At 35.7% G+C, this 12,967-nt stretch overlaps 1 protein-coding gene across 3 annotated transcripts in view; it reads right to left on the bottom strand.

Annotated features, from left to right (window-relative positions):
* Window positions 1-1,680: 1,680 nt before the first annotated feature.
* The window catches only part of USP33 (ubiquitin specific peptidase 33), a 35,453-nt gene continuing 24,166 nt past the window's right edge, over window positions 1,681-12,967 (bottom strand). For all 3 annotated transcript variants that reach the window (XM_063165874.1, XM_063165876.1, XM_063165877.1), the window contains exons 17-24: window positions 12,717-12,897; window positions 11,343-11,469; window positions 10,469-10,638; window positions 9,032-9,113; window positions 7,623-7,731; window positions 5,909-6,011; window positions 5,116-5,184; window positions 1,681-2,878 (exon numbers count right to left, since the gene is read on the bottom strand). In XM_063165874.1, coding sequence (XP_063021944.1) covers window positions 2,721-2,878; window positions 5,116-5,184; window positions 5,909-6,011; window positions 7,623-7,731; window positions 9,032-9,113; window positions 10,469-10,638; window positions 11,343-11,469; window positions 12,717-12,897 — 999 coding nt within the window. In that variant the 3' untranslated portion in view covers window positions 1,681-2,720. The remainder of the gene's footprint in view (window positions 2,879-5,115; window positions 5,185-5,908; window positions 6,012-7,622; window positions 7,732-9,031; window positions 9,114-10,468; window positions 10,639-11,342; window positions 11,470-12,716; window positions 12,898-12,967) is intronic.

Genomic DNA, 12,967 nt, shown 5'->3' with positions numbered 1-12,967 from the left:
AGGCTTATGGAAAAAAAATAATTTCCACAGGCCCTTCCTGAGATGCATTCTTTCTTGGCTACGAATCATGACAGCTTTTCCCAGTAAAGGCCTCTCCTTTACCTATTCTCTGAATTATTGCCTTCCCTCCAGCTACACAGACCATCCATCTGGAGTTCTCCCACACTGCCTTCCTTGAAAAAACTACTTCCATTTCTGTGACATAACACCCCTTGTAGAGCTCTCAAAGGGCTGAAAGCAAGACAGTCATCCCTTTGGAACTGTCTTAAAACACATCTATTTATCTCTGCAAACAGAGGGGTTTGGTTTTTTCTAAGTATGACAGAGTTCCAGTGGGGAGATGCCTTTTTCCACAGTGACAAAGGCATTTCACCAACTCGGCTGCTGTAAAGAGCCTCCTTACTGATCTGTATGCATCACAGATTATGTTTGACTATGGTCAGACACTCAGAAGCAAAGACCAACTAGAAGACTCCCAGATTCCTGAAATCAGCTTCCTAAACCCAGCACATGTCCCTACTGCTAAAGCTGAGGCAAGTATCTTTGCTTATCTCAGAAAAAAACTGTTCAGTATTAACCAGCAATTATTTACACATTGGAAGTTTTGCATTTTCAGCATTCTTTTAAGGGAGAAAAATACTTCTTTTTCAACACTGAGTCTTGTTGCTTTTCCCTTAAATAATCTCAACTTCTATTTATCATCATATAGCATTCAAAACTGGGAACAGTACAGATGAGATCTCAAACCAAGCACAGCACCAAGTAGAGCAGAATAATTACCTCCTGTGCCTCACATCTGATGCTTTTGTTACTATTACCCAGAACAGGTTTTGTTTTGGTATCACTGGGTCTTAAGTCTTAGTCTGATCTGCTGTAATGTTCAGAATACTCAGCACAGAACTGCTTCATTCCCTGACAAGCTGATGCCCCTAACACTCAATCCATTTTTCCCTTACAAATTTTACAAAGCCAGTCTGTTCTACCATCCACTACTAATGAAAACACTGAATAAATTTGTAAACTTGATCACTGTACTGTGCTTTAGCCAGAGAAATAGTTCCCGAGTTTCCAATTTAGAATGCTGTTTAAGAAAAAATCTTCTATTCATTGTTCTTTAGTATGTTAGAGAAACTTAAATCAAAGAATTTACCAAAAAAAAAAAAAAAAAAGAAAAAAAAAAAAAAAAAAAGACTTGAAAACTTGAAATCAGACAGTCAGATAGTAGCTCACAGGCCAACATCAGCAAGTTATTAATGTCTGTCCATAAGCAAGTTAACTTTACCTTAATCAGTAACACAAGTCAGCAGTAAGCACTTGATGCTTTGCAGGGGTAATGTGATATTAGCTTCAAGTTGCTCTATCTCCTAACATCAAATCACATTTACAAATACTTACTGTTAGAGGATATTCTCTCTAGGGCTGTTTGATAGATGACTTTTGAACTGGAATAGCATGAAGTCATACAAACCAGTATGTTTTTAAACTACATATAGAATTATTCAGAGGAAGGTTATGTCAGCATTTTCTTACTTTGGAACTAGAACTGTCAACATCATTGTCTAAACTTAAAATGGTCAAAAAATAATTGTATGGGTGTGAGAGCAGTACCACAGCATTACTTCAAAGGATTTTGTATTTATATAATAAATGAAAAACATCTAGGAAAGCTCCCCCCACCTATTCCACAGTTAATTTTGGTTTTTTATTGATCCAGTCTTGAATAATGCTGCTTATTTGGTAACAATATCAGGCAAAAACATGAGCAAGTGTCATTCTGCATTCCAATATGAATCATTCAATAAAGTTTTGCAATATATACATTTTATCCAGCTTCTGACATTAAAGGTCATCATGCCAATGAAAATTCTTAACAATACAATAAAGTCCTTCAAATATAAATGCTTACGAATGTAATTCAAGAGACCAGACAATTTAATTTTCTGAAATTTATATCACTCATATCCATAATAATTTTACATTTCACACTTCATGCTCTCAAATGTTACCCTAGAGAAGACTAAATCTTTTTGCCACATATACTATTAAAGACACTAGCCAGGTTTATAGAGTTACAGAAGACTATAATAAGATGTAAAATTTAGTAGTAATAAGTTATGACATTTGCTGACTAAACCATTATTCAGTCTACCCTAATGTTTGAGCCACTCAAATACAATAAGTATTTGGATGTTATATACTACCCATTTCATATACTTACAGTGCAAAGTAAAAGACAATTTTTTCCTGAGCATTTAGGAAATGAAAATCCTTTTTCTTTATGTTTGATCACAGTCCATTTAAAATATACTCCTCACATACCTAGGCTTGTCAAGACTGTACAATTAAGACAGGCAAAAGTTTGTAGATATCAGAAGCCCAATCAGGAATCAGAAGGGTTACTGAACATCTCTAAAATTTGTCCCTGTTTTTCAAGTCTAAGGATATAATAGGATTTTGAGTCTTAGCAAAAAATTCAGAAATTACATTTTTCCCATAGACCAAACATTCCAAAATGTACAAACCACATGCCTTCCAAAACAGAGAAACAGTCGCTATTTAAACAAATTGCAATACATATTTCAACTTACTATTCTGTAGTTAATGTAATGCCCAGTGAGCTGTGCCTCCAACAGACATAAGAGAATAAAACTTTTAGGAATGTGTTTTGGGCATTTTGTAAGGAAGCTGGATTCCTTACAAGTTCATCTTTTCCTCAATAGCTACAGACCATGAGTTTCTAATTCAATCTTCTCTTCTGTTTGCAATATATCAGGTTCTACTGGAGGAACAGGTGGTCTGAGTATAATCTCTGGACCTCCACCATATATTGACTGAAGAAAATTCCAAGTTTCTTCTGATATTTGTCCAGAATCTGCACCTGAAAAATTTTTAAAATTTAATTACTATTTAAATCTTTATTGATTTAAGTCCAGAACAGATACAAAATGGAAAAAAAATCCAGATTAAAATTTAAAACTGTAAGCATTCAGATCCAAATTTAACATCATAACCTTTATTTTTGCTTTATCTTGCACCAGCTGCCAAAACCAATTACCTATTTTGTGTTAGTTTTGTACTTCTTGATTCTTACAACTATCTGCTCTAAATTATGCAGTAATTGCAGAAAACACATGCAAATTCTATGATAAATATCTTATCTAACATCTACCAATCAAGCTCACAGCCAGTAAATCTTGGGACTCAGGAAACAATGACTCATATTATTATAAGGACATCAATCACATCACTTACACAGTAAAGTTCAAGGACTCAAGATTCTTGCTTCATCACAGAAATTAATACTGATATTAAAGAACAAAAGTATGAGAAGCACAGTGAAATTCCCAGAGACAAAAGGACTATTATTAGGACAATGAGAGCTCCAGCAATGCTCCTGTAGCACTGATGGGTCAGCCTGATTTCATTCACCGGTTAAAGTCTTTGCTTATGATCCCATGCTCTGGCTAGAGGTCTGTCTCCTGTCTCAAGCCAGCATCCAACAAGCATTGCTGATTGTCCACAACTTTTTCCAGTGGCAAAGACAAGATGCATCAGCACGTCCCCCCTCTAAGTTTTAATACAATGATCTGTCAGATACTGAGTGATTTCCTCACATTAACCCACAGAGAGATCACATTTCTGCTCTACCAGAATAAGCCTTCTTTTCTTTTAGCAAATCAAAACCCTACTTGACAGTTTTCCCTGACAGCCTTATTAGACATTATTAATTTGTCTTGTTAAGCTTGTTTTAGCACCCTCATACTTTAAAAAAAGGAAGTCAGCCCTACAAACTTCTCCTCCTACCTCCTGTACTTCTCTGTCCTCATCACCCGCTGCAGTGGTGCTTTGTATGTTTAGAGTTTCTAAAGGGGAAGGGTACAAAGAGCTGCATGTTTGTTTAGCTACACAAACTCAGCTATGCAAAGCTTCCCCTGGAAGTCACCATGCAGATCCCATGCCAGTACTGATGATGTTATGCCTCACTTCTACTCTTTTACCTTCAGGCTCTCAAGAAACAACTCCACCTCTGCAGGCACAGGAGTAGATCTTCACTCACTCACTCATCCAGACTGCAGCCAGTCAGGTTAAACTGAACAGGCACAGTGAACTCAGGCACTGAGTCACAGAAATGTGTAGTACTGGACCCTATTTAGGGGCATTCCCACCTCTTACAAGTTATCAGAAAGATTTTCTACATCCTACTCGTTTTTATTTCTACGCAAGCTCTAATTTGTACCAATGTAGCTGAAAGTAAACCAACAACTGGCCAATTTGCTTCAAATTTAATTACATTTCAAATTGATTCAATTAATTAAATCATTAAAATGCACTAAAAAACTCATGAGTCCCAAAACTCATTGTTTTTAAAATAAACTCTTGACATTCTACAGTTGGTGAGGTTTATGGTAGGTTTATTGGTATATCTAGTGTATGCTGAGGCATTAAGCAAAATTGGGAAAAAATCCAGTTAAATAAATGTTAATCTTATTGATGCAGATTGTTCTTTTAGGCTGAGCTGAAATGAATTTAAAGCTTCCTAGAAAGTCTAAAGACTTCCTAAAGCAGGACATATAAGAATGTTTTCCTCTGTAGCTATGAATTCCAAATAAATGACATTGAGCATTTAAATCTGAAGATTAATGAAGAAATCTGTATATTTGCAAAAACTTCACTAACATGCAATGTACAGTATCAAATGACTTGCAGAAAAATGAGCAACAGACTTTATGTACAGTGGTTTTTCTCTCTCTGTGAGATGTTTTTCTATTCAAATTAGGTTTCAAGATTCAAATAACTACATACAGATATAGAACAGTCTCCAAATTTTGTTAAGAAAACCCCCATCAAACCAAGTGATGCAAAGCCAAAGCACACTTTCTCCATTTTCAAGTTACTCTTGAAACACCTCCTACACTCTCAACTGCACTTGGATTAGTCTATTGCATATAGTAATTCTTCATTTTAAGAATAAAATGGTTACCCAAAAATGGGCACAACACAGATTAATTAGAAACTGCCATTCATTTTATTGTAACAATAAATAAATTTTTAGAAATCATAAATTTCCCAAACTTCCAGCAAATGCATAAGGCTGCAGCAATATTGGACACCTACCTTGTTTCAGCACAGCATTGCCACATTTTGTTACTGCAATCTTAGCATTATCAATGGGGCCAGGAGGATCTAGTGCAATAGAAAAATTATTAAAATTGGGAGAGCTGAAAACAAACAGCAGGTTGGAGGTTCTATTTGCAAAGGAAAGGAAAAACAGATAATTTGTTTACTGCTTGTTCTTCTACAGTTTAACAGTACATTCTAAGTTGTTAAAAGCTAATCACATTTTAATTAAGAGCAAGTTTTCCAAAGCATTCCTGATTACAGTTAAGTCTTCAAGCAACATAAAACACAAATTAATCCTAATTTTTACCCTTACCAAAGCTGTCCCAGAGCACACTCTGATAAGATTGTAGAACAATTTATCAGTTTCCATTTTAAAACTTTAGAGGCATCTGAAGTCAGCTAAACTGACATCAGTACAGTTGTTACTGAGCTGAGTTTACATTTGACAAGGTCACCTTTCCTCCAGAAGCTGCAGCATCATCCATCAGTTTGCACAACAAAATCCATTCCCTCCTGTACTTAGAGCCAATTTTCCTGCTGCCACTAACAGCAAACATCCTGCAAACAAGCAACATTCCTCCCAACACCATCCCATTATCCCACTGCTGTAAAGTATTTTACTATGTTCTGTAACCTGGATGCATTGTAACCTATAAAACCTGTGCTTAGATATTTAAGAGCTTTCTTTGCCTTTGCTATCTGCTCTTCCTACAGTTTTCTACCAAAGCAGGAACAAACAACAATACAACAGAAGATTACCTAGATTTTGAAACGGAGCACAACTTACCACTGTCTTTACCCTTTACAAAGCCTTCCCATTCTCTGAACCAGTGCATGCTGATGCAGTAAAACGTTGATGGAGATTCTTCTTCTTGGAATGCTCTATTAAGCTACAGGGAGAAAAAAAAAAAACTCTGGTTTTCTGCCCTTTCATTTCTTTAAACTACTGAATTCTTTGAACTGTGCTAACACCATACCATTACACTGTAACAGAACATTTTAAAGAATCACTGACCATAAAAAAAGTAAACACCTAGTGAACAGGTGAGATGAGATTCTGAAGCAGTGGTAACCTTCATATTAAAAGCTGATTTACTGTTTTGTTGAGAAATTACTTTTGTTTCCTAAAAACAGCAACAAGTTCTTCTTAAGCACAAGTGCTTACTCATCAAACACTAATAGATAATTACTGTGAAGGCTGAACTTTCAAGTCGCAAAAAAAGCAGAGATCTTATTTTTGTAAAATGAAAGTGGTTTGAAAATCTTCTTCCATAATTTTATGGAAAATTCTTTGTGTGATGAACTGTATCTTCATCTGTGTTTCTTTTTCCTCAAGTATTCTGAGCAGATGGCACTACAATTCCAAGCAAGGCACAGTGAACTAACACACTGGGATTTTTCATGACTTACAGATCTTTTTACAACGTTATGAAGAAACAAGCAAAAGGTCACTTAAACCTTCAAACCATTATCTTTTTAGCTCTGTAATAACACAGCTACACTTCCCCTTTGAAGTCATAAACCTAAAGCATCAACACAACTTCTTGAGGTTTCATATAGAGTAAGTGTTGCAATCATTCCCTAAAGCCATCTTTATAGAGAACAATAGAATTTTCTGTGTACTAACCAGTAACAATAGTTGCACAACAGTGCACATATAATCACTGCTTTTACTGGGAAGACACTGACTGCTAAAAAGCAAATGGGGTTGACTCAATGTCATGAATAATAATTTCTATCCCACGATAATCCAGAGTAATGAAAATTTCTAAAAATTTTAGAAAAACATGGAAAATATGAGAATCTCTGAAGCGTGATTAAAGGACAAACAGAACTGAAAAAACAGAGTCAGTTCTATTTTTCTTCCTTTCATGAGTTGAGATAGCAGAAATGGAACTCCAGTATCTCTGCAGCTATTTTCAATGAAAACTTCAAAACACATTTTGGTTTAAGAACATCAAAATCATTACCTCTAGTTATTTTACTATTCAGACTCAAGCACATAATCCTCTAACCAGGGAAAATATAGTAGCTCCTTGATATTAATTTTACAGATCCATGACAATACCAACATATTTACTTCACACTGAATCACTTACGTTTGTTTACATTTCTAATGCCTTTTCTTTAAAATTAGAACTAATGATTTCCATTACATTTTTCTTGGCACAGTATTATTACACTTAAACCATAGCAGGCTGCACAGAACAGAACACTGGCAGTGTAACTGCTCACATGGCTGTTTCCATACTATAAAAAAGCAATTTAAGAAATACATGAAAAATTTTCTCTACGTACATTTTCACCTAAGAGTTATCTGGGATTTCACAAGAACACTACTGCTGCCATTAAGAGAGGTGGGGTGGTATACAGGTATAGAGATATTTAATAAAGTCCATTTGTTACAGGAATCCCTTGTGCAATTCTAGTAATCCCTTGGGTCTAGTCATGAATGTCAGGTGCTGGCCAGTAGCAGAATGGATAAATGTGTACTGTTTTACCCGTATAAACATTTCCAATTCATTTTTCCTTCTTTTTTCAATTCTTTCAGACTCTATTTGGCAGGTGTGACAAACATACAGATGGTTAACAGCTGGTCCTCCTCCATATCTGCAGAAAAAGTAAAAAACCCCAAACAATCAGCCTTGTGGAAAACATCATGTAAAAAGATCATGCACCTGCAGACGTGGCAAATGTTAGTATGAACAGAAGGCTGACACATGCCAGTCACAGTGATGCCAATAGCCATAGTTTATTTTCTTAGTAATATTCTGTTCTCCATCCTAAGACCATCTTGCAAGTTCTGACTGCCTCATGCCAGTACAAACCATCTCAAACTCATCACAGACTTCAGAAGGAGCTGCTATGGTTAAACATGTCAGTGAGCAAGTATTGTTCAATATACACCAGGCGTGATTTTACCAAAGAAGATTCTAATTCTATTCTAAGAAACAACCTATGGAAATTCCAGCCAGTTCTGTCTTAAACATGTTCCTAAATCCCACTGCAGACTCCTCATTAGCTTTGCTACCTCCCTGACCCCAGCCTATAAACTTATTTATAGTCTTGTTCTTAATAGGTTATTCTTGACCCTTCCCTCAGGTTTTTTTTGTGTGAAATTATATCCATGGAAGTCTGCAGGGGCACTGCTCCTGTGAAGGCTATTTTTACATACAGAAAATGGATAATGGAAGAAAAATCCAGTACATCTAGGAAAAGGGAAATAAACTGCAAATACCATTGTTTTTATTTTTTACTTGTGTGCACCAAAACTTTAAAACATCAATAAAAAACTCCCCAAACCCTCAGATGTATCGTTCAGGTGGCAGGAAATTAACAGCTAAAAATATTTCATGCAAGGGGAATACAGAGTGTTGAAAGCCATCAGCAAAGCTCTTCTGCAGCTTTTTGTTACTTTGGAATAAGGCATAGCTTGTAAGAATTCCTGCTTTGTAAGCAAACACTCAAACCTGACTGACATTAAAGTGTGGGGCAGTAACACAGAACACTCAGATATAAGTTATTTTGAAGCAGTACTGGCAGCTGAGGCTATGGATTCAAAGCCAACATAAAAGAAAAGCTGTCTGCAGCCAACAAGAGAACAGGAAGCTGATACAGAGAGCTCTTTCAAAAAACCTCTGCAAAGTGTACTTTTGCTGACCTACTTTGTGTTATTTCATACATACCATCCATGTTTATTGCTTTAATATTGAAGCACTAACCCAATAACACACTACTCTCTGCAGTCTTTTACTTTGCATAAGGAAATGATATAAATTGGCTGTTTGCAGCCCCTTCACTCAGCTGGGTGCCCAGAGGGCTGTCTTTTTCCTGAGCCACTAATTCTAAAGTCTGATGCTTGGCTCTCAAACTATCACTGGATTTTTCCCAATTACAGCTCCAAACTTACCTGCTGTACAGATTGTCCCATATATTCTGAGGTAGCATTACAACAAGGTCCTCTATGAAGTTAGCTTTGTGTGGAGGAACACCTGCAAAAGGAACAAAAACAATGAAAAAACACTTGTGGGTTTTAGTGAGGGGAGGAGACCATGTTACAAGTCCATAAATAAATAACAAACAGAACCTTTCAAGGAATTCAGAGAAATTACATTAAATAAATTTTACCTAGGCAGAATCTATTACTGTATTTAGAGACACCACTGATTTTAGTCTTTTATGAGGCTGAAAAACTTATAAAAAGCAGAAGCAAACTATACGAATGGCTGAAGTTAAAGGGCTAGAATCCATTTTACATGATGAGTTCAAAAAGCTTCTTCAGGTATACAGTTAAAATGTCAGGATTTTTTAATATCTTGATTATGCATGTAAACACTAACAAACTGTCTACTCAAAATTCACTTATTTGCTGCAGACCTTTTGGAATTACTTCAAACAGCATGAATACTTGAGAGAAATTTTGAGGAAGGCAGAAATGAAGGGGCTCGCAGAATTAGCAGTGTTGAGTTGAAGCACATGGTAAACAACAGTGGACTATGCAGGAATTCTTGGGAACAGAGAAAATCAAGTACTTGGGCACTTGTACATCAAGAGTCAACTGCTGCAGCCCTGCAGAGGGAAAGCCAAAGGGCTCACAGGTACTCTGCAGATGGCTACAGGGACACAATCATCCTGTGTTAAAATTTTGGTTCAGCAACAGGGGCAGCACCTCCATCATCCAATCCATTGCAATTGTACTTTTATTAGAAAATAGGTACTACACAGTAATGGTTTCTTGGATTGTTAGCACTCAAATATGGCTATTTCCCCAAATGTGTTTTGCTTAGTGCAATGCTCTTATTTTTGGTTGTTTTTTTTTTTTTTTTTACATGTAGCACAAGGTAAAATTTTTATGCTCCTATACAAAATACACAGCATTACTACTTGATTGTCACACTGCTATGTACTGGATATGCTGCATCAACTCAATTTCTTCCAAAGCAGCTTTCAAACCTTCTCACTGCTTATAGCCCCAAGCTGAGAAAATAATTTCAATTTGCAGATGAAAGTATTAAGGACGATGATATAGTGACAGGATGTTTTAAAATGTGAATATACATGTTTAAGAAGCAAGCAGACAAGAGGAACTGTTCCTCCTTAAGAATCAAGAAAGTTTATAAACAAAATCAAATGTGCAGAGAAAAGAAAAAAAATAGGACAACTTCACACAGTATAATTTCTACTTAGTCAGCTACTAAAATAAGAAAGAATTTACTCAGAAGTTATAATTTACCAAAGAAATTATAATATGAATTTAGCATAGTCGAATTCCTTTTATTAAAACAAGTATACACCACTGCTATAGCTAGAAGTTGACAAATTATTCTTAAATGATTCACAGTCTCACCTCCATGAATACAGAGAAAGTCATTATTTGAAATTGGTCCTGGCTCTGCAAAAGTCTTGAATTTATTTAACCACTGCCTGGAAACATAGAACTGCAGAAGACTTGGTTCCATCATATTCAGCAGCCCTGATATCCTCCGTCTCTCTCTCTGTGCTTCTTCACTGCTCTTTCTAGTACAGAAACAGAAATCATTAAACAAATACAGATCCTGTATACAGTGCAGATAACTTTTATGCAACTCTAACACAATGTATTTTGCAGCCAACTTTTAGTGGAAATTTGATCTTAGTACCAGAAATTTAAAATCTGAACACTGAGTTGCTTCTATTATCTCAAGCACAAAAGTTCCCTAGACTGAAGATGGTAATAACATGACTTCTCACCTTTCATTTAAATTCTCAGAAACAGAATGGCCTATAAATAGCATTAAATTAAATGCATAATAAAATGTATAATACAATGGATTAAATTACAATACATTAAAACCTCTATTTTCCTACATCCCATCCATCTGATAAATACTTTGGACAATTCTGGTTAGAGCTCTAACAGTTACAAACTTTCTGTGTGCAAAACTTCCCTGTGTGCAGAATTCCCTTCCTCTAACTGGAAATAAGGTGGCTAGTTCTTAATTGATGCTTCAAGTTCTCTTACTATGCAGATTTCATTTTCATTTTAACATTAACACTTTAGCTCTCACAGAGCAAGTGTTAAGGACATAACTGAAGGATTAAGTTTTTCTCCAGCATAGGCTTTTCTCATTGGTCAAATTGTTCCATTATAATTCCCACAGGGCAGCTAAACCTGAAAGCTTAAAAGGTATTTACATACATAACTCATAGGGGTATGATTGTACTTTTGATGTCTTCCTTACCTGTAGAAGAGAACATAAGCTTCTGCATTTTGCACTGTGGATTCTGATACTTCTGTGACACTCTGGTCATCAAACTCATACCACAAGTTATTTAAATTGTTGCGACAATAAGCTATGTAATGTCCACCTAGGGTGCAGGAAGCAAGAGTTAGCAAAGAGGGTCTAGAGCTGCCATTTTACTCTGTAATACATGAAAATGAACTAAGTCATAATAAAATCCCCAAGTCTTAAATGGGAGAAACAGAATTGTTAGCAGATATGACTTTGAAATTAACTCCTGTTAAACTCAACATCAGCTTTTTTCTAAATTTCTATTAGCTAGTGGTGAATTGAACTACTTTCAGCACATTCCTGCACTCTTCAAGCAGCATGCTGTTTAAAACAGTCCTGAACCATGACATTCAGTGTAAGATTATCTGAACAATTTACTCTTGTCAGTTTTCACAACAAACTCTTTTCAAATCTTTGTATGCTTTAGAATAGAAAATAGAATAGAAAATAGCACAGATATAGAACAGCTACATGATACCATGATCATAACTAACTGTGTTTCAAAGACTATTCTTAATACACGTAAAATTATTACTATTTTTGAATTCATATTTAACTGCTAGTAAGTAAATAATCAAATATCTGCTAAACTGATTAGGTGAAGTGTGACTTAGCAAGGACTAAATAGAAGTTGAAAAACTATCCAGTAGAACAAAAATAAAGGGAAAAAACCTCAAACAATGGATACTTTAAGTCTGAGAAGTATGAGGGGGTAACTTCCATAAAAACCTATATAATTTCTGGCTTAAATGTTTTCTTTCTCCTATTTTCCAAATCTTATAAATACTGAAATCACCTAGGCAGAAATTACCTCGACATATAGCAATAAGATGTTATTCAGCTACTCTTCATTACCCACAAATAGCAGTTACCACCTGTTTTGGGGTTAAATGGCAGTGATCATCCAAAAGAACATATTTTTAAAAAATGACTGGTATCTTTATAGTTCTTTGTAAACAATTTCCAAATATTAAAGCATTGACACAAACAGCAGTTACATAGAGCAGCTGATCAACTGGTCATATGCTGGCAAGTTTATTTGTACATTTATGTTGTTCAATAGTTTTCTTTCTTAATATTCCTGGACCTGTTAAATTTTTTCCACCTTCACTTTTATTTAGGTGTACCACGTAATTTCAAAGATGTGCCAACACTTTCAGAGCAAGCCTTAAATCTTCCAGATCGAGGTAAAAATCACAGCATTCATCTTCCACTTTCTAATTACCTCTGTTTATCTATTTACCCTTCAGTATACAGTTATCACCCTTGAAGAAGAGTGCTGATGTAGCAGCTGCAAAGATAAAACAATCAGCCCATACTCACTGCTGGCAGTCCCATGGTGGCAGATGACAGACAGGAGATCATAAGTCACGATTTGAGCAGGACTGTCCTTTGCAAGGAAAGGCTGAAGGTCAAGGCCTTCCAAGGGAAAGGACACATGGGTCCCGATTTTTGTGGAAAACATGAGCTCATGTCTGAATCTTTTGAGATGAATGCACAGAATCTGTAAGGATTGACAGATTCAGTCAAGAACTATACATGCTATTTGATATTAAATACCTAAAAACTGTGTG

The sequence above is a fragment of the Melospiza melodia genome, chromosome 11 (assembly GCF_035770615.1).
Source record: "Melospiza melodia melodia isolate bMelMel2 chromosome 11, bMelMel2.pri, whole genome shotgun sequence".
Classification (NCBI taxonomy): Eukaryota; Metazoa; Chordata; class Aves; order Passeriformes; family Passerellidae; genus Melospiza; species Melospiza melodia.
This window is presented reverse-complemented; position numbering and strand designations above follow the sequence as displayed.